At 59.2% G+C, this 27,565-nt stretch overlaps 1 protein-coding gene across 1 annotated transcript in view; it reads left to right on the top strand.

The window, feature by feature from the left end:
* Positions 1-27,565, top strand: part of LOC106832339 (maestro heat-like repeat family member 5) — a 68,316-nt gene that overhangs the window by 35,566 nt on the left and 5,185 nt on the right. The window contains exons 20-28 of the mRNA XM_070480908.1: positions 3,412-3,561; positions 5,016-5,170; positions 13,219-13,378; positions 14,816-14,999; positions 20,241-20,382; positions 20,856-20,970; positions 21,727-21,870; positions 26,641-26,817; positions 27,320-27,475. Coding sequence (XP_070337009.1) covers positions 3,412-3,561; positions 5,016-5,170; positions 13,219-13,378; positions 14,816-14,999; positions 20,241-20,382; positions 20,856-20,970; positions 21,727-21,870; positions 26,641-26,817; positions 27,320-27,475 — 1,383 coding nt within the window. The remainder of the gene's footprint in view (positions 1-3,411; positions 3,562-5,015; positions 5,171-13,218; positions 13,379-14,815; positions 15,000-20,240; positions 20,383-20,855; positions 20,971-21,726; positions 21,871-26,640; positions 26,818-27,319; positions 27,476-27,565) is intronic.

Below are 27,565 nucleotides of genomic sequence, written 5' to 3'. Positions count from 1 at the left end.
CTCTCATGGCTGTGCAACCTTGGCCAAGCCCCTCTCCTCTCTGAGCCTCAGCCTTCCTCTGTAAAATGGGCAGAGTGGTGCCAATGAAGTCCTGGCCGCCATGAGGCCCCAATAGTGGCTCTCTCAGGGCAGTTCCGACGGTAGGTTCTCTCTGAGGCACCATAGATGTCCTGCCCTCTGAGTCTGACCCTTGCAGGAAGACCACTCTGCAGAAATACCCCCCACTTCCTCATTTTCCCAGGGGCTTCCCTTAATCCTCCAAAAGCCAAACCCCCCTCCTTTGAAGGCGTGTCATGTCTCCCCTCCCGCTGTCATCCGGTCTACCCCGGCCAGATCCTCCCAGGTCAACATCTCAGGGAGGATCCCCAAGGTCAGTTCCCCAAGGTCCCTTTCATCACACCCCTCCCCCGCCCCAGCGAAATCTCCTATCTTTGGGACAGTCCGCATCTGATGTGAACTGTGTTCTCCTCTGAAGACGAGCGAGGCTGAGGCACAGGGTGAGGGCGGGATGCTGGCGTTGGCTGAACAGGCCATGTTCCACGGAGCCTCATGTTCTGAGCGGTCAGTTCATGACGTCTCGACATAGTGGCTTCAGCATGGTGACCTGCCCGTTCTGGGTGTGGAGCCCATGGCTAACGAAGACCCCCGCTCTTGCTATGCTTGTCAGTCTTCCATTAGACCTCGAGCCAGAAGTGAGATCTCGCCAGGGCCCAGCACAGGGCCTGAGGGCAGAGCCAGTCTTCAGTAAACACCATTAAGTTGAAACAAATTGAACCAAATGATGATGTGGCGGCACACGGCTCGTAAGTGCCCCAGCGGGTTTTGAATCCAGTCCCGGCTGACTCCAGACCCGTGCTCTCTGCAGCTACAGCAAGCTGTCAGCGCTGAGGCTGATCAGAAGTTTAGTAAGAAAGTCTGAAGCCCTGGGGCCAACACATCGATTGTCTGGGCCCAAATGGGAAAACTTGGCTTGGCTTCAGTTTATGCCAAAGAACCTGGGCTCAGGGCAGAGGCAAGGCAGCAAAGGAGGGCCCCAGTGACTGCCAGCTCAGTGGAGGCCGGTGGTGAAGGGCCCCAGAGCCCTCAGGCTCACAGGTGGACTGACTGACTGGAAGCCTAGCATCTAGGACCAGGAAGGGGCAGTCTGCCCTAACCTGTGCTGTCCCCACACCCAGGGAGGGGGTGTTCAGCTCTGGCTCTCCTTGGACGAGGGACAGTGACAAATGGGAGCACAGAGAGGAGAGAGGATGGGACAGTCTGCTAATCAAGGGATGGTAGATCCAGGAAGGTTTAGGATGGAGAACAGACCTGGGTTCTGGTCCCAAGTCTGTCCTTGACTCCCCATGTGGTCTTGGACACACTACACTTTTATCACCACCATCATCATCATCACCATCACCACCATCAGCAACAGCAACACCATCACCACCACCACCACCACCACCACCACCATCAGCAACAGCAACACCATCACCACCACCACCACCACCATCACCACCAGCACCACCACCACCATCACCACCATCAGCAATAGCAGCACCATCACCACCACCATCACCATCATCACTACCACCATCATCATCACCACCATCATCACCACCACCACCACCACCACCATCAGCAACAGCAATACCATTACCACCACTATCACCACCATCACCATCATCTCTACCACCATTATCATCACCACCACCACCATCACCATCACTGCCATCACCACCATCACCACCACCACCATCACCACCATCAGCAACAGCAACACCATCACCACCACCATCACCACCATCATCACCACCATCATCACCACCATGACCACCATCTCTGCCACCTCCATCTCACACTGATCATGCCCTGGGTTAAAGGAAGACATCTCATAAGTGTTTACCAATCCTGAGATTGTAGTATTCTGGAATTCTGAGAATCTAACCACCATTCCAAGTTGAATTTCTTCACAAACGTTCTAAATACTAGAACTTTAACCAAAATTTAATATTTAGAAAACGATTTTAAATTTAATCTTCTAACAAATGTTCTAACTACATTTATAATAGCAAAATATTCTTTTTAAAGTTATTATAAAATACAAATATTTCATTAAAATTATTTTAACATTCTAACAAACTAATAACCTACCATTCTCACATTTTACCAGAATTTTAGAATAATAAGATTCTAATAAATGTTCTAACATCCATTATTTAACACTTATTTTTATATGTGATATAAAAAAAATCGTCCTAACAGACTTTCACACATTTCAACAAATACCCTAACATGCAAAGAAATGTGTTACCATCCTTAACATCCTTGTAAACATTATAATTTTCTGTCAGGCTTCCCAACTGTCACTCCATCGGCAGCATTCTGTTTTCCTCTGATTATCAGATGCTCCATGTCAGGCCCTTCCGATAGAACTTTCTGGGAGGACGGAAGTGTCTATGTCTGCACTATCCAAGGTAGCCACTGGCCATGTGTGGCTACGGAGCACTTGAAATGTGACTAGTGCAACGGAGGGACTGAATTTTAAATTTTACTTAAAGTTTAAATAGTTGCATGTGGCTGGTGACTACTATATTGAGCAACGATGCTCTAAATCTTTCTGGAAGGTTCTGCCTGGGCAGCCCACACTGGCCCAGCACTCCCTCTCAGAGACACGGTCTGAGGCTGTGGAGCAGCGATCCCATCCACCACCTTGCATTTCCCCCAGCGCCTCTTCATTGCCCCGAGCGCTCATGGTCTGGTGTTGGAGGTGACACCCACCTCGCTGGACCGTTAGAGCTGCTGCTGGGAGAATGTGGGCCGAGAGCAGAGTCAGGCTCCCGAGGAGGCCCTACGGTGGGACAGAGCCCTGGGTTCCAGACCCAGCTTTGGCCTGCCCAGCCCCACCCTACACCATGCTGAGGGCGGCCCCTGCGCCTCTCTGGGCCTGGGGCTGGGTCCCTGTGGCCTTGAAGATCCTTCGAAGCTCTACGGTTCAGTGGCTCTTGATTAAAATGCAGGGGCCTGGTGTGGGGAGCGCCCAGCTGGGATGAGGCTAGCAGATGAGGAAGGCCGTGAGGTGAGGACGGGGCAGAGGCGGGGAGGAGAGGAGGCTGGCTGGGCTACACGGGTCCCGGGACACACGCTGGAGTCTGAGTGATAGGGGGCCGTGCCTCTGCCCTGCAATGGGCATCGTGCCCTCCCTTCCTGCCCCCTGGGCTGTGGTGGGCTCAGAGAGATGTGCAGGTGACCAAACTGCAAAATGGGGGACACGTGTTGGAGGAGCTGGAGGACTGGGGCTCAGGAGTCTGGAAGCACTCAGAGGCTGTGGGAGCTGGAGCAAAGGAGAGGGGCTGAGAGCAGAGGCAGGATGTGGGCACCCGGCCACAGGCAACCCGCGCTGATGGCTGCCCTCCACTCCCGCTGCCACAGGAGGTCATGAAGCATCTCACCATGGCAGAGCTGACCGACTTCCTCTGGACGGCCATCGACGGCCTGGGCTCCGCTAGCCCCTTCCGCGTGCAGGCGGCTGCCGACATGCTGCTCGCTGCCGTCCAGGAGCACGGGGCCACGCTGGAGACTGTGAGGGGCCTGGGGCCCCCGCTGAGGGCCAGACAGGATGGGGCAGGGGGCGGAGGGCCAGCCCGGCAGTCGGCACCCAGGGGCTAGGGCCTCTGGGCCAAGGGGGTATCCCTGAGCTTGGGCCTGATGGGGGAGACACAGACCCCACCCTGATAGGTCCCACTGAATGAAGGAATGAGGGGATGGCCGTGGGGTGAGGTGTTGTGGCGCCCTGGGTGGTGTTTGCAGGGTCGTGGGGCAGACGTGCATTGATTGAGCAGCTGCTGTTCACCCTAGTATGAGAGTAGAGGAGGAGAGGGCACAGCCTGGCCCTCCAGGAGCCCTCCGTCTGATGGAGGGGACAGACATGGGACAGCTGAGGGTGGACAGCATAGTGACCGGAAGGCAAAGGGCTGCACCCAGGGGGCTGGGGCCCCCAAAAGAGGAGGACTAGTGCCATGTCCTGCAGCCTCGGAAGCCTCGGGTGGGGCGATGCTGGAGCTGGGCGTTAACGGACAGGAAGCGGGAGAGGAGGGCATTCAGGGCATCTGAACAGCAGGTGCCAAGTGGTGTGTTAGGAGAGGGCGAGGCAGGTGTGTCCAAACCCTCCAGTGACTGGGCGCCTTTCGGACAGAGTTAGAAGACCCCACATGCCATGCAAAAAGTAGTGGGACCTGTCTCCCCCTCACACTGGGACTCCCCATCTGACCAGGCATCCAGGAGAGGGAAATGCCTCCCCCGTCAGACTTCCCTGGGCAGGACTGTGCCTCCCCCGTCAGACTTCGCTAGGCAAGACTGTGCCTCCCCCATCAGACTTCCCTGGGCAGGACTGTGCCTCCCCCGTCAGACTTCCTTGGGCAGGGCTGTGCCTCCCCCATCAGACTTCCCTGTGCAGGACTGTGCCTCCCCCATCAGACTTCCTTGGGCAGGGCTGTGCCTCCCCCATCAGACTTCCCTGGGCAAGACTGTGCCTCCCCCGTCAGACTTCCCTGTGCAGGGCTGTGCCTCCCCACTCAGACTTCCCTGTGCAGGGCTGTGCCTCCCCACTCAGAATTCCCCAGGGCAGGGTTGTGCCTCCCCGATCATACTTCCCTGGGCAGGACTGTGCCTCCCCCGTCAGACTTCCCTGGGCAGGGCTGTGCCTTCCCCATCAGACTTCCCTGGGCAGGGCTGTGCCTCTCCCCTCAGACTTCCCTGGGCAAGACTGTGCCTCCCCCATCATACTTCCCTGGGAGAGCTGTGCCTTCCCCATCAGACTTCCCTGGGCAGGGCTGTGCCTCTCCCCTCAGACTTCCCCGGGCAGGACTGTGCCTCCCCCATCAGACTTCCCTGGGCAGAGCTGTGCCTCTCCCATGTCTGAAGGGGCTCCACGCTCCCCAGGGCAGGACCTCCCTCCCCCGTTAGGCTCAGCAGCGCAGGGCCTGGCCACACCCCTCAGACTGACCGTCTCCCCCATCCTCTGCCTCCCTGCACAGGTTGCCAACCTGGGCCGAGCCATCCACCTGCAGCTCTGCTCTGTCCGCATTCCCCAAGCCAGGGAGAATGTCCTGCTTGCCGTCACCCTGCTGGCCCGGAACCACACCCCCGAGCTGGTGGCCACCTTCCTGGACTTCTCCATATCCCTGGACAGGTGCCCAGCCCCCCCCCCTCCCTCCCACCCCACTGCCCTCCCAGGGCGCCCTCCTGCCTGGCCCCTCACAACCCACGGGGAGACCCCACGGGGCTGGGGTTAGGGAGAAAGCCATATACCTGTTCATTTACGGTGCTCCCCCTGGGGCTGGCTCTGGGAGGCTCCGCTCACCGTTCCTTCTGTCGGTGTTCCACATGAAGCACCTCTGCCCCAGGCTGGACCACCTGTCACCTAGTGGAGAGGGGGCCCAGGATGCTCCTGGCATGACCCCAGCCAACACCAAAGCCTGGCCATCCTTCCTGCTCCTCCAAGGAGCCTCCTTGCTGCCCCCCCCCCCAACAGTGGCCACCACAGCCTCAGACCCCTGAGCCTGTAGGCGTCCTCTTCCTCCCTGCTCTGAGTCCCGGGTCCTCCGTCTGTGTCACCTGCTACCCAACCACCTCGTGCCTGCCCTGGGTCACCCCTTGGACCTTGAGGAGGTAGCTCCTGGTCACGGACCCCCTCTAGCTTGCTGCCCCGTCTTGATCTTGGGGATTTCACTATCTTTGCTTCACCCTGACTTCTCAACGCCTGGATGTCCTCTCTCCCAGCGATCCTGTCCTCCACCCTCCCTCCGCCATCCATCCCAGTGTCACCCCCTCGCTCAGTCATCTCTAGCTTCAAGCGTCTCTCCCCCACCTTCGACCACCTCCCACCATTGCCGCTCCCTCCGTCGGGCACCCCAAGGAGCCTCTGCTCCCCAAGACTTCCTAGTCCACGGCCCTGCCCACCTTCTCACGGCCCCTCATGTGTCCTCCTCTCCCTGCCTGCCAGCGTGGATTCCATCTTCCAGCGTTACAGTCACTCTCTAAACACACCTCAAGTCCCTTGTCCCCTCTGTCACACTTAGCTGGCAAAACCCAACTCGTTAAACGTGGCTCCACCCACTTCACTTCCGCAGGAAAAGCACAGCACGGCACACCTCCCGGGGGCCCTCCGCGCTGCCCGCACCAGCTGCCTCTCCCCACCCCTGTCCCCTCTCAGCCCCCAACTCCTCCACCCACCCCTCATCGCAGCCGCCCACCTTTCCTTCATTCCACTGAAAAATCAGAAGCCACCAGAAGAGACTCCCCCAGGCTCCCAGCACCCGGGGCCTGTTTCCAGAAAGATTTCCAGTTTCCGTGTGGAAGGGCCTTTTTCTCCTTGTTAGCAATTTCTCGTTTTATGGCATTGTGATCAGAGAATGTCGTCTGCGACTTTTCTGCTTTATGGAATTTACTGATGTTTCAGACAATTTTGGGGGATGTTCTACGGGCGCTTGAGAAGAAGGCGTATTTTCTATTATCAGGTGTAGGGCTTGATACATCCCACGAGATTTACCTTATTGACTGCGTTGTTTGGGTCTTCCGCATCCTCACTTAATTTGTGTCCACTCGCTCTGTCTTGTGCTAAGAGCGATGTGTTGGGTCTTCTCGTATTAACGGGTTTCTGTCTGTGCATCCTTCCATGCTCCAGTTTTTCCTTCATAAAGGTGGGTGCCATGTCATTTGGTGCATTCATACTCCTAAGTGTTATATCTGCTCTATGAATTGTGACTTTTAGCATTAAAAAGTGTCCTGCCTTGTCACGTTTAATGCTCTGAGGGCCTCAATCCACTACGTCTGTTATTGGGACCACATCTCTGCTTTCTTATTGTTTCCCATTTTCCCAGTATGCATTTGTCATTTCTTTTACTGTAACCTTTCAGAATCCACTGTTTTAGTGTCATCTTATATACAGCGTATAGTTTGGTCTTGATTTGTGATCCAAACTGAAAATCTTTTTCTTTTAAGAAATGAGTTAAGTCCATTCACATTTGTAGATACGACTGATGTGTTGGGTCTCAGCTCCGTTATAATATTTCGTAATTGTGTGCATTTTGTTATATTTGCTATGTTTCTTTTTCTATGAGATGTGTATTCTTTGATCTTTAGTGTGTTTTTTAAATTTAGGAAGGGCTGTGTTTTTGTTCTAGTTCTTACCTTTCTACTCCGGACCTATTTCAATGCCCTGCGTCCCTTGTTTTCTTATTTAACCTCTTAATATCCGGCGTATCCATTTTTATCGATATGCTCCCACCCCTTGCCCATATAATCATCAGTGAGCTTGTTCTAGCTCCCTCTTTCTGTCTCCCTTCTCCCCCTCTGTTTTCAGTTGCACATTTCTAGTTTGTCGAAGTTTTCACTCTGCTGGTCCACCTTCACCCCACATTTGTTTTCAATGTGTACACACACTCACCGTCAGTCCCCATGCCAGAATTTTCTAGTCATCTCTTAGCTTGATGAAGCTCGTCCTCTGATAGATTCCTCAACTAAGGTTCATGGCTTCAGAAGCCCCTGGGTTCTTTTATGTTGAAACTTGTTTACTTGGAGGACAAATTGGCTGGATATAAAACTCTTAGTTCCCACTTTTATTATTTTTAAAATGCTGCTCAATTGCTACCTTGCTTTATTTTTGAAAAGTCTGCCGACAGTAATTTTTTTTTTGGCCTTTGTAAGTTGTTTGACCTTTCCCCCTGGAGACCTTGGAAATTTTTTCTTTATCTTTGAAATTTAACAGTTTTACCAAGAAATGTCTCAGAACTGATCATTTTGTGTTAATTTTCCCAGGTACATGGTGGGTCCTTTGAATGTGAAGATTTGAGTCTGTTGTTTCTGGAAAGTTCTCTTGGTTATAGTTTTAAATATTAGTTCTGTTCCATTGTTGTATTTCTTCTTCACAGACTCCAGTAATACATATGCTGGTCTTTCCTTGCTTGTCTTCCATTTCCACTATTTTTCTCTCTGATCCTTTTTACTTCCTTCTTAAGTTTACCTTCATGTCTTTCATCTCTTTAAATGCTTGCTTGAGTATATTTAATTGCATTTGGAGCACTGTCTTACAGTTTTCTCAGCATCATGCTTGTTTTTCGGAGGAGTTTCCTCACTGGATGTGTGTTGATTTTTGTTCTCTGATTTCTTTGCAATAGCTCTGTGAATCTGTTAATTTTCTTCCTGTTCACGTGAAACACTATTGGAGTGTTTTGTAGGATTCCCAGTTCAATGGCACCCTCTTCTGTTAGTACAGCAAAGCCCAGAGAATGTAGTAGAGTTTTTTGTTTGGGTGGTGGTGAAAGGGTCACGTGGCCTCCAGTTCCAGGGTTCTGTTTTCTCTTGCAGGGCCCTAAATTTCTCCCTCCTGCATCTTTCCCTCTCACCACCCCATTTCTTTTCTTCTTTGCTCTCTTTCTCTCCCCAAGGCTGTGCATCTTGCAGGTGGCCCTTCGGATTGAGGGTACTCTTCAGCACCTCTCCTGTGCTCAGCGCTCTGGTCTACCTGCACTCTTTTTTTCTTTTTTCAAATTTTCAGACTCAGCATGGACTCTGCCTTCCTGATGGTGATGTGTACCAACTTGGAGCCCTGTAGCTAGCTCCTGTCTCCTCTCTGCTCCACGGTTTCTCTCATTCTGCCTTTGTCTGTCCCAAAGCCTTTAGGGGAGCATGGATGGGGTGAGGTGTAAGAGATGGCAGGCTCGGGCTGGCATCCTTCTTTTTTGCTTATAGTAATTTTGAAGATTGGGTATTCTCTGAGGTCATGGTTTTTGTGTCATTTTACTTTTCCCTTCTTCTTGCTCTGTGTTGTTTTTCAAGGAACTTCGGAGAGATGGGACCAAGGCAGCTGCTGTTATCTGCAGCTGCCCACAAGCCTATAGTTGGGTTTTGTCTGGATTGGAATTTATATCTTATTTCCTCAGCTCTAAGAAGCACACTCTTCATGCTGTAACGTCCCTGAAATGGGAGTGCACTGGACACCATCGGCCGTTACAGCTGGATTTACGTGCGCTTCCCCGTCGTCCGGGAGTACTGTCAGCCTGAGGCCTCCTCACACTTAAAGTCTCTGCTTGACGGCTTTTTTGGCCACACTGGTGGTGTGAATTCAGACCCCAAAACAGGTTTGGTGGTTCAGATTCTCAGGAGAGCCCCCATCCCTCTACCCGGGCTGACCGAGGCACGCAGGTTTCCTCGCTGTTTCTTTCTGCAACGAAGGTGTTTGGTGTTTTTTTTTATCACATTTACACTGACCGTGCAGCCCTTGGGGGCCCCACTCTAGGACAAGGTCTCCTACTAGACTCCCGTCTTGGTGGTTTTTCTTCTGTAGACGTACGTGAAATAATAGCGGTGTGTCCTGAGAGTATACACGGAGTTGTGCAATATGACTTCTTCCGATATTCTTTTGTTATCTGGCTTTTTCCCTCAACATTGCGTGTTGGAGATCCATCCTGATTGTTACGTAGGTTGGAGCTGGTTGGTTATTGTTGCTGTGAGTACCCCAGCTTATGGGTGCCGGTTGCCCTGTTCACTCCAGATGGACTGGTGGGTTGTTTCCTCTTTGGGCTGCTCCTCATGTGCCCTGATGCACGGAAGCGCTCCGTCTCCACAGTGCATGCGGGACAGAGATGTCGGATGCGTTAAGCTCTGCATAGGTCCAACTTTAATACGTGATGCAAAGTGTTTTCCAAAACGCCGCACCACCTCACACTCCGCCAGTGGTTTTTTTTTTGAGTCTGTCGCTCCACCTCTTCACCAACATTTCGCATCAACTTTTTAGCCAGTCGTCAAAAGTTTAAGCCCATCTGGTGGTATTAGTCACATGGTGGCGTCACTTTACGCTTTCCTGATTAAATACTGGGGCCGAACATCTTTTCACGTGCTTTTGGCCATTTGGCTGTCTTCTTGGCGATATGCCTGTTTGGGTATCCGACACATTCTTCTCTTGGGCTGTCCTTCCTCTTATCAATTTCTGAGAGTTCTTTATGGAATCTGGACCCCATCCTCCGCTGACTATTATGTTTCAAATATCTTCCTCCATCTGCCGCTTGCCTCTTCACTCCCTTATGTCTTTCATGAAAAGGAGCTCCGAGTTTAATCCTGCTCGGACGCTGTCCTGGGAAAGTTCCGGTGTTTGCCTGTGGCATTCAGGTCTCCAGCCCCCCACCCCCGGAAGTGATTTTCATGAGATGTGAGGTCAGGCTCCAGTTTCATCTAACCCTCCCAGCATCATTCACTGAAAACACCTGTTCCTTCAGCTCTGGACGCCCCGCCTCACAGTCCAGTGCGCGTTCTAGGCCCTGTCTCTGCTCAGCGTCCTGTGCTTATCTGTCCCTGTGCCAACACCCAAGGTTCTAAGTCCTGTCACTTTATCATAATTCTCCTCCCCTGACACAGAAAGCACCCTCCTTCCTTACTCAAGACTGTCTTTGGCTGTTCATGGCCCTTTGCACTTCAACACAACCTTCAGAGGCAGTTTACCACGTTTTCTTGTTTCCTCTTTTTTGTCTTTCATCCTCCAACTACTACTTTTACTGGGCTGGCCCTCACTGCTCAAAACTGGACGAGGCGCCATCCTTGGAGACACCCGTCTTCACTCTGTGCGTGGCCTGCTTCCATCTGGTTCTTTCTTAGAGCGGGGGTTCTTTGTACTGATCGAATACACACCAGGGAAGCCATCCTCTCTGCAAAAGCTAGGATCTTTCTTGTGACCCATGTCCCCCAGCCCCCATCATCTCTCCCAGGCCCCATCATCTCCCCCAGCCCCCATCTCCCATCTCCCCCAGCCCCTGTCATCTCCCCTAGCCCCCATCTCCCCCATGTCGCCCAGCCCCCATCATCTCCCCCAGCCCCCCTCATCTCCTCCAGCCCCCACCATCTCCTCCAGCCCCCACCATCTCCCCCAGCCCCCATCATCTCCCCCAGTCCCCACCATCTCCCCCAGCCCCCCTCATCTCCTCCAGCCCCCCTCATCTCCTCCAGCCCCCATCATCTCCTCCAGCCCCCATCATCTCCCCCAGCCCCCCTCATCTCCTCCAGCCCCCATCATCTCCCCCAGCCCCCCTCATCTCCTCCAGCCCCCATCATCTCCTCCAGCCCCCACCATCTCCCCCAGCCCCCACCATCTCCTCCAGCCCCCATCATCTCCCCCAGCCCCCCTCATCTCCTCCAGCCCCCACCATCTCCCCCAGCCCCCATCATCTCCTCCAGCCCCCACCATCTCCCCCAGCCCCCACCATCTCCTCCAGCCCCCATCATCTCCCCCAGCCCCCATCTCCCCGCTGGCCCCCCACTGTCCGCTGTCCCTCCCATTGTCCCCAATCCACTGTCCCCCACTGCCCGCTGTCCCGTCCTGCTGTCCCCCATTGTCCCCATCCACTGTCCCCCACTGCCTGCTGTCCCATTCCGCTGTCCCCCATTGTCCCCATCCACTGTCCCCCACTGCCTGCTGTCCCATCCCGCTGTCCCCCATTGTCCCCATCCACTGTCCCCCACTGCCCTCTGTCCCATCCCGCTGTCCCCCATTGTCCCCATCCACTGTCCCCTACTGCCCTCTGTCCCGTCCCGCTGTCCCCCATTGTCCCCATCCACTGTCCCCCACTGCCCGCTGTCCCTCCCACTGTCCTCCATTGTCCCCATCCACTGTCCCCCACTGCCCGCTGTCCCCCACTGTCCCCATCCACTGTCCCCCCACTGCCCGCTGTCCCCCATTGTCCCCATCCACTGTCCCCCCATTGTCTGCTGCCCCCTCCCCGCTGTCCCCCGCCCCCCCCACCCACTTTATGCACTTAGCATCCGACGTGCCCGTGTCAAACCACAGACGGTCACTCCACAGTCAGGGATTTTTCCCGGTTCTGTCACTGTGGGTCCCCTGGGACATTGCCTGCAAGTGACAGCGTTCAGCACACGACTGAGTGACGGGCGCCCACAGGGCGCAAGATAGAGCCCTTGGCCTTCTGGGCCCCCTCCCTCCTGGAGGGTCATCGCACTTAAGCCTCTCGAGGCAGGCTTGGCCCCAGAGAGGTGACGTGACTTGCCCAAGGTCACACAGCCAGCACAGGGCAGAGCGGGAATTTGAGCCCAGGCCCTTCTGACTGCAAAGGCCCTGCTCTTGCCAGGTGGGCAGTGACCACATGTGGGAATCTCCCAGAGGCCCCTGGGGCACATGGGACTGGGGTGGCTTCCCCAGGGCTCAAGGGCAGCCCCCCTTGGGTCTATCTTAAACCTGAGGGTGGGCTCATCCAGCTTCCCCACTATGGCCCTCACAGCCCCCCATCACTCCAGACCCCCCCCCCACCGCCGCTCCAGCCCCTCCCACCCAGCTCTCAGTCCCAACGGCCACCAGGCACAGAAACCAGGGGGCCGTCATGGTCACCGACATCCCGGGAGCCCTGACACCACCTCCTCCCCCAGATCTCGCAGGGCCACGTCCTTGGACCAGGTGGAAAGGCCATAGGACCTGGTGGGCATGGCCTCAGTCCCAGCTCCCCGCATACAAGGCAGGGCCCGATCAGGGCACATCCTCTCTCTCCAGTCCTCAGTGTCCCCCCCTGCACAATGGGCACAAGGACACTGCAGAGCTCTGCACATACCAGTGATGGCCCCTAACTTGACCCAGATGGGCCCTGGGGAGCTGAACCCCAGCAAAGCCAGGCCTAGGAGGGAGCAGCCCCAGGCGGGCTTCCAGGAGGCAGTGACTTGATGGCGAGTCCTAAGCTGGGTGGGAAGAGGCCGGGCGGGCGAGGGGGAGGGCTCCGCACACAAGGAGTAATAGCACATGTGGGGGCCCAGAGGCAGGAGAGGAGGGAAGGCAGGCAGGGGCTGGAGGTCAGAGGGTGACAGCTTTGAGCACCGGCCGGACTTGTCCTGCCAGCACTTGGGAGCCACTGAGGGTGACAGACAGAGTCAGAGCCTGCAGCTGGGATGTGAGGGGCCTGAGGGGAGACCCTGAAGTGAGGAGATCCAGGAGCGCAGGCCGGGGCAGCTGGCCCGTCTCCACCACTGTCCCCAGGGCCACCCTCTGCCCTGTCCAGCACCCCCCCCAACCCCCCGAGAGCTCCTTCCACCCTCCACCTCACGCCCTGCCAGGATCTAGCCCAGGACCCAGCCTGGCCTCCACCCTCAACCCCACTCCAGGCACCTGAGGCCCTGGTCGTGGGGCACCAGGCATACCGAGCCCAGCAGGCCAGCGTCTCAGTGGCCCTCGGCCCCTTCTCCCCGCAGCCACGCCTTCCAGCTCTGGAGGGCCCTGGGAGCCGAGAAGTCCGTGAGCCGCCTGGTGCTGGCCATACTGCTGGCCTGGCTGCAGGAGCGGCCCCTGCCCGCCCAGGCCACCGACAGCAGCCCCCCGCCCAAGGAGGAGACCTGCCTGCGCTCGCTGGCCGTGAGTCCCTGCCCCCAGCCCAGACATGTCCCCAGCTGCCACCAGGCGAGGCTGACGTCACGGGTGCCTTCAGTCAGATGTCCATGGCATCTGGGCCCCCACTGGGTGCCAGGCCCCCCGCAGGGGGAGCCCACATGCGGGCTGTGGAAGCCCAGTCCCGCCCAGCCCAGCCTGTTGGAGGGGCCTCCGAGGCCACCTGGGGGTGCTGACCACACGGGCCATCCCAGGCCCAGCTCCCCGCTTCCTGGCCAAGGACCCCGTCTCCCCTGGGTGAAGTGGGACCGTGGCAGTCCCGAGGGCCGGGGAGGGCACTGGTCACACGGTGTGTATCCAGGACTTGCTGTAGCATGGGGGCTTGGGGGCACGCTCAAGCCGGGAGGAAGGCGGTGAGCCTCTGCCCCCATCCTTGGCTTCTGGAGGAATCTTAGAGGCTGCCTCCTTCGGCCCACGCTCTCCCCATCCCCCAGCTTTACCCACAAGCCCAGGCCCTGCTTGCACAGCCCCAGGGGCAGGAAGCTCACTTCCTAACACAACCACACCTGTCCTCCCCCATCACGAGGCAGCACCTGGGCCCAACCCCAGTTTCCTCCGGGCTGAGCTCACCCCCTACCCCAAGAGCCCCCTGGGCAGCCGCCCAGGGCACGCCACTGCCCCTCCCCACCCGGAGCCCCCTAGACAAGCTGTGACCACTGATGTGGTGGCTGAAGGGATGTCCCACCCCGTCTTCCGGCCTGGCCCTCGGTCGGCCCTTCTCCCAGAAGACCCCAGCCCCAGGCTGATGCTGGCTTCCTGGTCGGAGACCACACAGCAGCGTGGGGTCGGCAGGGTGGCCCTCCCTGCGTCTCACCGTGCCCCCGGCCCTGCCTTCCCCTTGGCATCACCGGCCAGTGCTGGCCACCTCCCCCAGAACATTCTGGACCAAATGCCCCTCGAGGCACAGGTGGCCCCAGGGCTGCTGTCTGGGTGCTCTGCCTGCCAGGACCGTTTGTTCTCCCAGCGTTCATTCATTAGGCACCTGCTGTGTGCCAGGCTCTGTGCTGAGGATGCTGTGGGAGCACAAACCTGCACGGCCGGCCGGCAGGGCCAGACCCCAGGGAGAGGGTCCCCTGCTCAGCAGGGACTAAGCACAGGGGCTCAGAGAGACAGCAGAGGGAACGAGCCGGGTCAGGGAGCGTCCCTGAGGCCTGGAGGGATGGAGGGCCCCTGCCTGGCCTGCAGGGAGCAGCAGGGAGAGGGCAACAAGGGGAGGGTCCAGAGAGAGAGACAGCGATGGCCAGGGCCCCGCGGGAGGGAGGGTGGCTCAGGGACGTGGCCTGAGTGCACCAGAGGCCTCTGCTGGCTGTGAGCAGGAGGGAGAGGCATGGTCAGCCACGGGTTTGTGGGAAGGTCCTGGGGGCTGGGCAGCTTCAGCGTCCCCTGCTGTCCACCCCCCCACAGGCCATGAACACGCTGCGCCAGCTGCAGGGCACCCGGGAGTTCAAGAAGGCTATGCAGGAGGCCTACCCAATGCTGCTCCTGGCCCTCCTTACCCAGATGCACTACGTCCTGGAGCTGGACCTGCCCAGGGGGCCCTGGCCCGGCCAAGAGGCCCAGGAGGCGGCCGCGCCCAGCCCCCAGGGGTAAGGCCCGGGCCCTCGGGGTCAGCCGTGTCTGCTCCCTGGGGCTGAGTAACAAGGGGCCGGCTCGGGGTGGGCTGAGATCAAGGTGTGGGCAGGGCTGTGCTCCCTCAGAGCCCTGACGGGCGTCCTTCCCGCCTCTTCCACTTCTGGTGTTCTGGTGCTCCCCAGCATCCTGCGGCGCTCCCTGGCTCACAGATGCCTCCCTGCCGTCTCTGCCTCCATCGGCACGCGTATTCTCCCCCGCGTGTCTGCGTCTGAACTTCCCCCCTCTTACGAGGACGCTGGCCGCGAGGGACTGGGGCTGCCCTGTGACCTCAGCTTAGCCTGATTCCTTCTGCAAAGACCCTATTTCCAAACAAGATCACCTTCCCAGGTACCGGGGGCAGGACTTCAACGTAGCTCTTGGGGGCACATGGTTCAACCCCAGCGGACGTGACTCCAGACTCCGTCGGTGGCCAGTGCGGCGGCCAGCATGAGTCCCGTTCACTCGGTACCCAAGGGGCTCGGCAGCAGAGGCCCTCAGTGACTGCTGGCGTAGGGGACACCATGAGACAGCGCTTGCCGCCTGCCGCCACAGCATGCCACATCTTTGCTGAATGTGGTCCTCGCGGGGATTCTGAGATGAATGGTGTCTTCCCCATTTTACAGATGAAACTGAGGCTCAGAGAGGGTCAGAGCTTCCCCTGAGCCACACAGCATGTCCATGTGTTGCTGAGCTAGATCCCTAGGAGAGCAGGGCTTTCGGCCTGGCCACCACTCAGTCCCTGGAGGCAGACACTCTTCGGAGTCCCCTGGCACCTTTGGCTGGCCCCCGCATATTTGTGCGCTGACGTTATGGATGGTTGCCCGCCTGGCCCCCTCCCTGACGGTGGGACAGACCTGTGGGGGAGGGTCTGCGCCCAGCCCTCAGCCACTATAGGGCGGCTGGCTGCCTCATCCTCCCTCCGCGCCTGCCCTCTTTCGAGAAATCTGTGAGCGAGTCTCTAACAACCGCTGGTCGCTGGTCGACTCCCCGTTTGTATTCCGCCTCCCGCGATTTGTCAGTTTTCCGGGCTCCACTCTGATCCCGCAGCCTCGGAATGCAGGTGTGTAAAGCTCCTTTTTTATTCAGATCGACCATGCAAAAGGCATGAATCTTCCCTAATAAGCTAATAAAATGCTCTTCTCCCGGAGCGCGGGAGTGTCGGGGAGAGCTGCCAGGACGCCGCCTCCCTCTGCTCCTCCGCCCTCCCCACCCCGCTCTCCTGCTCCCTCCCGCCCTCCCGGGCCACCCTCCACGCCTGCCGCAGCCCAGATCCTATTAAAACCTGCTCTCAGAACCCTCCTGCCCCCACTTCATTTAACTGAGAAAGAGCCAGATCCTTGCAGTGGCCCACAGGCCCCTCTCCATCTGGCTCCCGTTGCCTCCGGGACGGGCGTTTCTGGACACACACGCACCGTCACAGCCCCTGCTCCAGCCTCAGCTGTGTCCCCAAGGTTCCTCAGACCTGCTTGCTCCTGCCTCAGGGCCTTTGCTCCACTGCTCCCTCCTCCTGGGCCCATCATTCCCCAGGTCTCCTCAACCACCCCCTCACTGCTGTGTTCTCCCGCCCTCTCCCCTCCCCCCCAGCAGCCCCCTGGCCTCTCTCTGGGCGGGTCCTCCCCTTCGAGCAACCATGAGACAGACCCTCAGAGCTGGGATGGGACCCGGGCCCTGCTTCCCCAGAGGTAAACCACGATGTTGGTGCAACCCCAGAGGGGCCCAGGCGAGGGGCAGTCCCCCAGTGGCGATGCTGGGGAGGGCGCATGGTGGGGAGTTGGCAGCCACTCCCAGGGCCACAGAAGGCATAGTCAACCCTGTGGATCGCTGTGGTCCAGGTTCTGATGCCCGGCGGGTCGTCAAGGACACAGGGAACCGAGGAAGGGGTCCGGGCAGCCACTGCTGAGAGGCGCACGGTGTGGGTGCCCTCGGCAACAGGGGATGCTGGGTGGCAGCCAGGTGAGCCTTGAGGCAGGGTGAGACTAGCCCTGGGCCTCTGAGGTTTTTGACATCCTACTCAGCTGGGCTGGCCCCTGGGGGTGTGGGCATGTACTCTTCAGCTCGTGGGGCCCTCCCGTTCCTTTGCATCTCTGGGGAGCAAAGCTCCTTTCTTTACAGACACAAGCTACTTTGGTCAGTTCTCAGAGCTGGGTCTTCCTCCAGCCAATGTCCATCCTGCCCCATGAAGGACTTCTCATTTCTCTCATTTCATCCATTTTGGATTGACTCTCTTTAGTTCTCATGGGCCATCTGATTTCTCTTTATTTCAATGACAATTCCTTGGACCACTTGTAAGTACAAGCCAACATATTTCCCTTTTTGCCCTGGCTGCCAGGAAGCTCATATCTAAAGTTAATGCTCAGTACCCACTCACTGTGGTGCTTGGTGCTTCTTTTTTGTTTCTCATCTCCTTCTGATTAGTTCTCTTTTAAACTTAAAGCTTTTTTATTTAAAACACTGTTCATGATCCTGGTTTTTGGCACTTGACAAGGAACAAATAAGCAATTAATAATGAAATGCTATTTGGAGCCTGCACCTGAGATCTAAGAGCTCGTCCTAACCTCACCAGTGAGCACTCTGAGCTGGTCTCTCCATCTCACTCTTGGTTTCTTCATCAGTGCAGTGGGATCACTCCCTCATCAGGGGTTGTGGGGGTCAGACATGGCAAAAGACGGCAGCCTTTGTTCTAGACCCAGCTTGATGGGTGACCCTGGACAACTGGCTGACGCTCTGGGCCTCAGTTGCCCATCCAAGGTGAAGGGTTTGCCATCATGACCCAAACGCAAGCATCTTCTCGTCACTCTGCGCAGCGGGGGCATCGTGGTCTCAGGGGCCCAGGGGCCTCCTGACCCCTGGGATCTGCAGGGGGTGTGACCCCCCAGGGAGTTGAGCAGGGAGCCCTGGGCAGGGCGGGGCCAACGGAGGGCATGACGCTCTGTCCAGCTGTCCTCTTCCCACCCTGAGCGCCCCCACTGCCCGGCCGGGGCCTGCCTCCTTTCCTGGCCACCCCGGCCCCGGGCCTCAGCCTCCCTGCCCCTGCGTGCTCCCCGCGGCTCCGGGTGGAAAGGAGAGAGAGCACTAACGGGCTGTGGATCGCTCAGTCGATATTTGCAAAGTGCCGCTACAGGCCCCACTCTCGTCACTTAATAAATATCGACGGGCGCTTGCTGTGTCCCAGACCACGCGCCTCATCAGAGGTTGTCCCATGGAAATGCAGACAGGAGTCAAGTAACGGCCTGGGGACAGTGACACACCACAGAGAGTGCCCTGAAGGAGAGTCACGGCCTCTGCAGAGGATGGTGGAGGCGGGGCACCACCTGTCACGTGGTTCCTTGAGGACCAGGCATCGGGATATAAACCTGAATGATGGGTTCAAGGTCACCAGGTGGGGGCAGGGAGGGCAGAGAGCCTTCGGGGTGGGGGGACCCAAGATGGGAAGAGACAGGAAAGAAGCCTCGAGGTCAGCCTCCACACAGTGGGGAGCCATGGAGGGCTCCGTGCAGAGGGCATGGGAGGATCCCACTGGCACCGCGGAGAGACCGGCAGACTGGGTGATGCACAGAGATGAGGGAGACGCAGAGCCCGCTTCTGCAGCTCACATCTGTGGGGAGGGTCTCCAGGGAGGCCTTGCAACTCCAAGTGGAAGAGAAGAGGGCTGCGCCTCACATCCTCGTCACTATCCTGTGGACAACAGCGGTCTGTGCCCAGGGCGTTGGGCAGGTTACATGAGACGATGCACAGGCAGCCCTGGTTCGTGCAGCGCAGCAGACTCTCCACACACCGCATCCTCCCCCACCGGGCTCATCCTCATGTCCGCGCTGCCCCGGGCACCACCCCGTGTGAGGCTACAGGGACAAGGCGGTCGGGAAAGACGAGGCCCAAGGCGCTCCAGGACCAGGGGCTTCCGAGAGTCGTCACGGAGGGACAGACGCCGCTCTGCCCGAGGTCTTCTTCTCCTGAAACCCTCGTCACTCTGTGGCTGGGACCACTGGCCTGGAAGACGCCACCTCTGTTCAGCGGCACGGCTTGCAGCGAGATGACAGGCCAGCTGGCATTTGTTTTGGCACCCCGGGGGACTTTCCCGGAGTGGCATTTCAGCCTTGGACACTCGGCTTTGCAGATTGGCTCAGAATTGTGCCCGATCCAAGCTGACGGCCTCCTTCCGGGGGCTTGCTTGCCCCGCCAGGGTGGTGTGACCCAGCGCCGGGGAGCGGGGGGGTGCCAGGATGGGGAGCCAGGCTGCAGAGCGGGGCTGCCTGCTTTCTGCGGGTCTGCATTCCAGGCCCGCCACCTGTGTCCAGCCTGCAGTGCCCGGGGCATCGCTGGCCTGGGGCCATGACGAGGCCTGCAGGTTTGGAGCTGGGGGCTGGGTGGGCTCCACTTCTGCTGCCCGGGGCCCACCGTGGGACCAGGACAGGGAGCGTCACCTCTCCGGGCGGCTTCCTCTTCTGTCAGGAGGTGGCAGTAGCGGGTCACCCAAGACAGCGCAGTGGAGGCCGGTGGCTGACCAGCGCGTGGTCACACCACGGTTCATGCCTGGCATGCTTTCTCCGTTGCACGTGGCGTGCCATGGTGGAACCTCGTTTCTCCGGGTCCTCTGAGGGCAGAGGAGTGTCAGGAGCTGCAAAGGGACCTTCTCTGGGCTTCCATGATGCCCCACCCCTTGGCTGTCCTCCTCCCTCCCTGCCGTGCCCCCTCAGTATTCTCGGCCCCACATTTAAACGGCACCGTCTCTCAAGGCTCGCCCGAGACCCTCTCCCCACTGTCTCGGGGGACCACCGATCCCCAGATGTCTGCAGAGCTCTCTCTGCAGCTGTGTCCCTGGGCCTCAGCTCTGGAAAGCCGGCTGCAGACGCAATTGCGTCTCCTCTGACATATTCCAAAGGCACCTCACAGCGCCTGTGTGCCAGCCTCTCTCCAGCTTCTCCCAGAACAGTCCCCGCTCCTGGAAGGGCCCTCCAGTCTCTTGCCTGAGCCAGCCACCCTGGAGCGCCGGCTGGGGGTCTGGTTGCACTTGTGCAGCCCCTGCCCTGAGCCCAGCACAGCCCCCAGCCCGTCCTACGCCTCACCATTTCTCTTAAGTGAGGGTGCGGATGAGCTGGCCCCAGGGAGGCGTCGGGCTCCGAGCCAAGACAGGAGCCCAAATGCACCTTTCTGTGCATGCCGGGTGGCTGGGCACCCTCCCCAGGGACGGGGTGGGCCGGTGACACCCCTCTGATCCACCGCAGCGCGTCACTGGAGGCGCTCAAGAGCCTGCTGTCCACCACGGGGCACTGGCAGGACTTCGCTCACCTGGAGCTGCAGGGCGCCTGGGACCACTTCACTGCCATCCACACCTACCCGCAGGGCGTGGGCCTCCTCGCCAGGTAGGAGTGCGGCCGGGGCAGAGGAGGGGGCCTGCCTCAGGCCGTCACCCATTCAGGAGGCTGGGTGTATGGAGGACAGTGACCTCCAGGGCCTGCCTATGAGCACGGACTGGCACCTGTGCACACCTGGCCCTCCGGAGTGGAAGGCACGCACCCCCTGCCCCAGGTCCCACGTGCACACACCGGGAGCCTGTGGATGCCGGCGTCTTGCTCCAGCCTCCACCTGGGCCTGGGGTTCCTGGGGCACAAAGGCCGTGCCTGCCTCTGTGTCTCCCCAACGCCCAGTTCCAGCCGGCACCCAGCAGGGGCCAGCGGGTGCAGAGGGAGGGGGAACATGCTCACAGAGATGGGTGCCCACCCATGCCCGGCGACCCCGCTGGCCGCCGGCCCTGGCTGGGTGGGGTGGCCGCAGGGGGCTGCACACAGTGTTCACGCGCCCAGGCCCCGACACTGCCCTGCACCCCGCACCCCAGGGCCATGGTGCAGAACCGCTGCGTGCAGATCAAGGCAGTGGCCAGCCAGCTGCTGCCCAACCTGCTGAGCAAGGAGGAGCGCGAGAGGAAGGTGTCCATGCTCATCCTCGTTGAGGTAGGGGCCTGGGCGGGCCGGGAGCCCTCAGACACATCCTGAACCCCTCCTCCAGCTGCCGCAGCACCCCGTCGGGCAGGACCCGCCCAGCACCTCGCCCTGGAGCGGCAGGCGCGCCCAGGCAGACCCCTCACACCCCATCCATCCGCCTCCAGCTCCGCAGGGGCCACAGTCTGGGGCTCCTGGCCGGGTCCCCACCTTTCAGGCCCCGCTCAGCCTGCGCCCTGAGGGGACCCGTCTCTCCACCCTCCCTCCCCTGGGCTGTGAACCTGAGCGGGCGGTGCTTAGAACCAGGCAGATGCTGGGGGGTGGCAGGCATTGCAGCTGGGAGCTCGGGGCAGTGGCAGGGCAGGGTGTGGGGGCCATGCCTCATTTCCATAACGGACACATAGAGAGATTTAAATCAAAGCCTGGGGCCGCTCCCCACCCCACCCCACCAGCAGGATAGTCGGGCCTCCCTCCAAAGGTGCCCCCTGAGCCAGGCTGTTGATGTACGTTGGCCCCAGCCTTGCTGTGTTACCTGGGGCAAGGCCCCTTCCCGCTCTGGGCCTCAGTTTCCCCAGCTATATGCTGAAGGATAGAACTAGCTTGGAAGTGAGTTTCAAATCCTTGTTCACCAAGATACCCGGAGGGGGCTGGTCGACCCCCCTCCCCAAATATCCCGCCAGACCCTGGTCCTAGAGCCGCGCTCCCAGACACAGAGGCAGGGTGAGGCGGGGCCAGGCCTGACCTGCCTGCCCTCGGGGGCCGCCCCAGTTCCTCTACAGCCCCGCCCTGCTGGAGGTGCTCCCCGAACAGACCGCCCTGGTCGTGCTGGCCCGAAGCCTCAGGGACTCCAGCCCCGAGATCCGCGTGCTGAGCCTGGAGGGCATGGGGAACATCCTCTTCCACCCGGCGAAGGTGAGGGCCCCCCCCACCCCACCCGAGCACCGGGGACGTGGGGTGTAGACAAGGCCACTGGGTTGGAGTCTGGGCTCCATCCCTTCCAGCAGTGGGGCTGGGGGGACACGGCTTCACTTCTCGGGGCCTCTGTTTCCTCGTCTGAATAATGGGGCAGGTGAGGGCCTCTTGGCAGGTTGTATGAGCGCCACCGGGGTGGGGGGCTGGCAGGGTGAAGTGTCTGTTCCCGGAACATTGTCTCCTCCAGGCCCAAGAGGGCGAGGAATGCTGCTGCAGACCCCCAGGCACCTGGGAGGAGCCCCCGTGTGGCCCCCAGGCCGCCCGCAGAGGAGCACGCCCTCTGAGAATCTATGGATGGGTCCCCCTTCCGCTGTAGCCTCATCTTCTCTGTTCCCTCCCAGCTCTGCCCCATCCCTGGAACAACCCCCATCCCGCCATGCACAATGGACACATTGCTGAAGAGCGGGACCGAGGCCTGCGACGCTGCCCAGGTCCCTGGCCTTCCCCGTCCACAGCCCCCCTGTGCAGGTCCTGGAATTCCTGACCGCACCCCCACTGTGGGTCCCTGGGTGCCAGGCAAGGGTGAAATGCCAGGTGCTGCCTAGGATGCCAGGCCACCAAACCCTCCCCAGCGCTTGCTAGCCTGCTAGTGTCTTCTGCTCTCCAGGCCCCAGCGTCCACACCTGTAAGACGCGAGTGGAGCCAGGACCTTCCTCATCTGTCAGCAGACCCTGAGTGCCGGGCCGAGGCCAGGACCCAACACGTGGTCCCCTCCGGCCATCTACTGTCACAAGCAGCAGCCTTTTATCCCTGGCGCCTCGTGTGGGTCCTGCCAGTGGCTGATGCCACACAAAAAAAATGCCAAGTTAGAGAAAGATCTTTTCTCACCTGACCAGGAGGAGCTCACCTTCACCCCCACCCACCCCAGGGGCTGCAGTAACCCCCCAAGGAGAGGGCGAGATGCCCAGACCCTGTCTCCACTGCGGTGGGAGGGGCTGTTATGAATACAAGGATTTTCAGGGCTTGTCGGAGAAAGTGTCTGATCATAGGCAGGCCACAGAAGGGCCAGGTTCCAAAGAGACTCCGAAGCCTTTTGCCTGTCAGCCCGCTTCACTCCCATCGTGTTCACCTGTAGGTCTCCACGTGGTGAAGAGGTGACCTCCATTAGGGTCACGGCTAGCAAAGCCCTTTGCACTGAGCTTGAGACATAGTAGGTACTTAGTAATGAAGACTAGATAACACTTCCTCATTCATCTGTCCTTCCATCCATCCATCCATCCATCCACCCACCCATCCATCCACCCACTCACCCATCCATCCACCCACCCACCCATCCATCCATCCATCCACTCACCCATCCATCCATCCATCCACACTCCATCCATCCACCTACCCACCCATCCATCCACTCACCCACCCATCCATCCATCCACCCATCCACCCATCCACCCATCCATCCATCCATCCATCCATCCACCTATCCATCCACCCACTCAGCCAGCCAGCCATCCACCCACTCATCTATCTATCCATCCATCCATCCACACATCCATCCATCCATCCATCAATTCATCCATCCACCCATCCATCCATCCACCCATCCATCCATCCACTCATCCATCTGTCCATTCACCCACTCGTCCACCCATCCATTTGTTCCTTGAGTCTTTCATTTATGACTTATTCTTTTGTTATTTCTTTCATTCATTCTTTTATATTTATTCATTCACTCAACCAGTTATTCATGTCTGCTCTTTCATTCATTTATTCATTCAGTCAGTCAGTGGTCATTCTTCTGTACGTCTTTCTCCAGCTGCTCTCCCGGACAGGCCATCAGTAGGAAGTTTCCATGTGACTCCTATGTACCCCATACTGAGGCCCTATGAAGGATGGAGCAGACAGACCAGGAGGGCTGCCAAACCAGGACGGCCCAGGCTGGGGAAGGGAGGATGGTTCCCGAGTAGGGTGTGGGCTGGCAGCCACAGCAGGGCTGGGGGAAATGGGCACACCCAGAGCACCCCCAGCCAGAAACGCCTGCTGGTGTGGGGACAGGACAGGCTGGACTCGGCGGGGATGGAGCAGGCCACAGGACGGTGGGAGGGTCACAGTCACTGCCCACACACGCCAGAAAGGTGCCCTCTGCTGGGACCCACGAGAACAAACGGCCCCACAGAACTGTGTCCACTCCCTGCTTCGCAGCTTTTCAGGCACCTGTCTGCCATCAAACACAAATTGCACTAACTGGGTAATGGCGTGTGCGTCAGGAGGCCAGTAGCTCCGTGCAAAAGACCCAGGTTCCCCGCGGCATAAGCAAGACAGAAGTGTTTCTCTCCACCATGCGGCCGTCTGCTCCGCCTCCAGGGGGCCAGGCCCCTCCTCCTCTGTTGCCCCCCCACCCTGGGTGCCGCCCTCATCTGCGGGATCCGCGTGGCCACCACCAGGCCCATGCCAGCCAGCAGGCAGGCCCGCCCTTGGAGGGCACAACCCACCAGGTGTTCACTCCCTCCCGCTCCTGTCTCATCGGCCAAGCAGTCGCACCTAGCTTCAAGGAGAAGCCGCAAGGGGGTCCTCTGACCAAGGAACGGGGTGGGGGTGACTGTCCATGGGGCCGCTCGCCAGCTCTGCCCAGTGTTGCAGGAGGAGGTACCTCCTGTGGTCCCCATTCACCTCCAGAGAAGGGTCTAGAGGACCAGCCCGCAGTCTTTGTTCTGCACTGCCACATGGAAATCACAGGGAAAAGCTGGGTGCTGTCCTCATGGATGGCATCCCAGCCACTTCCGTCCTTGTTGGAAACTGCCCTTTATGAAGATGCTCACGTATCAAGGAAACATTCAGCTGAAAACAGTGCAGAGGTAGCCGCTGGGCACGGCAGGCAGCCCTCCGGTCAGCATCCCCCTGTCCAGGCCACCCATGGCCTCCCCCAGGGGTCACTCGGTGCTCATCTTATTGGACCCCTTAGCGCACAGGACTGGGTGACCTCTCCGTCCACTGGGCCCCAGGGCGCCTCACTCATTTGGTTTTCCTCCCACGTTGTGCAGGCGCCTTCTCACCTTCGCTGGTCTTTCTTCCTGTCCCTTGCCTGGCACTGAGGCCCACCCCAGGAATCCTTCCCCATTCCTCTTCTTGGTCTACACTCGCTCCCTTGGTGGTCTCCTCCAGTCTTGAAGCACCGTCTATTGGCCAGTTGCTCCCATATTTGTCTCCCACCCGGGACCTGAGCTCCAGCCTTGACTCTCTAACTGCTAGGATCACGGCCGGTGTCTCAAACTCCACATGCGGACAACGGACTCCTCCCCCACTCAGGCTCCTCCTGCAGCCGCTATCGCAGCTGATGGGGACTCCACCTGTCCAGTTGCTCTGGCCCCAAACCTTGGGGTCATCCAGTCGATCAACAAACCCCACAGTACACCCAGAATCCAACCACTTCTCCCACTTCACTGCTCCCCACTGAAGCTACCAACATCTCCCCCACAGATGATACACTTCTCCTTTTCGGTGTATCTCACCCCGTGGCCAGGGGGCTCCTGTGGTGATGTGAATCAGTCTCTCCTCTGCTCACAAACAGCTCAGGTGTGCTCCTGCCTCAGGGCCTTTGCACTGCTGCTCCCTCTGCTGGAATGCTCTTCCAGTTCCTCTTTGTAAGAATTTGCTCGGCTGTCACCTTCCCAGTGGCACCTTCTCTGATCCTACTTAAAGTTTTATAACAACATTGCCACCCCCTCCCACCTCCACTCCAGCCCGTTGCATCCCCTGCCCTGCTTTATCTTCCCTCATCTCGCTCGTCACCCTCTGACACACATGATGGTGTGCGTGCCTCAGTTACTGTGTGGTCCTTCCCATCAGAATTCCGCTCTGCCCCTGCCGTCCACAGCCAGAACCCTGGCTGCACCCAGAAGGAGCTCAGAAAGTGTTGCTGTTAAGGGACTCACTTGCTGAAAATGATAATATTGTAAAACCAGTGAGGTTGCCCAAAGCTTGTTTAAAAGTTGTCAAATCAGCCTGGTTTGCACACAAGTCGTGGATAAGGGGCATGATGGCGGGAAATGTCCGCTGCCCACACGCTGCTCTCCAACAGTCAGTCTGGACGATGCACATGGGTCCGCTGCACGCGAGTGGTGCGGACAGAATGGGCTGAAGATGAATTCAGGCTGTTTTCAGGTGGCATAAAATTGAAAAATGGTCACTGCAACCTAGAAGGTCTGGCACCACCACTGGAGCACCCCAGCTCCCTGTGATGAGAGAAACCAGTGACCTCAGGATGCGCACACCTGACCAGCCTGGTCCCGCCCAGCCCCCAGGCCCTGTCTGACCCAGGCGAGGTCTGGAATAGAGGGGAAGGCAGGACCCAGCAGAGGCAGGGAGGGGTGGTCTCCGCCACTTGGCGAGGGGCCTTCTGGCCAGCACGGGGAAGGGAGAAGAAAGGACCTGGGGGCCAAGTGGCATGGGGTTCCTAGTCCCTACCCCTGGAGGACCCCAGGGAGCTCAGAGAGGGAAAGCCCTTGTCCACTGCCACACAGCTCCTGGTGGGCAAGTCACAGCTGGGCGTGCGTTCCCCTTGAGGGCAGAGCCAGAGCGGGCCCCCAGGGGGTGGGGGACACTGCCCGGTAGGGAGGCGCAGCACTGCAGGTGCCCAGGCCAGGATGGCATCTAGGGAGGGGCGTTGGGGACAGCCTGCGTTTGTCTGGGTCCAGCCGGCAGGGCTGGGGGTGGGAGGGGCGCAGAGGCGGCTGGTCCTGGTGTCCTCAGCCCGCCGGCCCTTGCCGCCCCCAGGGAATCCTGCTCCGCAGACAGCTGCCGCCCTTTCTCAACGGCTTCTTCCAGAACAGCGAGCCGGTGGTGGTGCGCATCATGGGCACCGTGTCGGACGTGCTGCACCGGCTGGGTGCCCACGGTGCGGGCACGCAGAGCCTCGGCATCGCCGTCAAAACCCGCTCCTTCTTCGACGACGTGAGTGCACCCGTGCGCGCGTGGCCCCCACGCCGCCCCCTCTTCCTCCAAGGCCAGGAGGGCCCCAGGCCCCTCCTCTAGGACGGGGGATGGAGGCCGGGGGGCGGCCTGGGTGCAGGGTCCGGCGGGGGTCGCCAGGTGGTGCCGGGCCCCTGCTCCACGTGGTTGAACGAGCGCCCGCCCAAGGCCCCCAGCCCCGCCGGTCCCCATGTTACAGGGCCGGCTTCCCTCCCTGGGAAGTAGAGGGCTAGGCTCTCGCCAGCTGCGTTCATGACGCTGGGGTGTTAGGACGTGATCGCCAGGGTGAGAAGAGTGATTGTAGGTCCCTGAGGATGTCCCCCCGGGGAGGCACAGCTCTGCCCCAGGGGCCCCGGGCCTGGGTGAGAGGGTCCTGCTGAGGGCACGGAGCCCCTTCCCCACAATGGGGTGGGGAGTCTCAAGTTGGGTGGAGGCTGGGAACCCCAGGCCCGTTTAGCTCTGGCTCTGAGCCCCTGCCTTGCAGGAGCGGGACGGGATCCGGGCGGCGGCCATGGCGCTGTTCGGTGACCTGGTGGAAGCCATGGCAGGCAGGGAACTGAGCAGCCTGCGAACCCAGGTGCACCAGAGCATGGTGCCCCTGCTCCTGCACCTGCAGGACCGCTGCCCAGCCGTCGTCACGGTCAGTGCTTCCCCTCGGGCCTGGCGGGCCTTTCCCCCAGCGGGGCTAGGGGCCCCAGGGGCCAGGGGACCAGGCGATGGGGGGTCTGTG

This window comes from Equus asinus, chromosome 12 (genome assembly GCF_041296235.1).
Source record: "Equus asinus isolate D_3611 breed Donkey chromosome 12, EquAss-T2T_v2, whole genome shotgun sequence".
NCBI lineage: Eukaryota > Metazoa > Chordata > Mammalia > Perissodactyla > Equidae > Equus > Equus asinus.
Note: the sequence above shows the minus strand (reverse complement) of the source record. Positions and strands in the feature narration are given on the sequence as shown.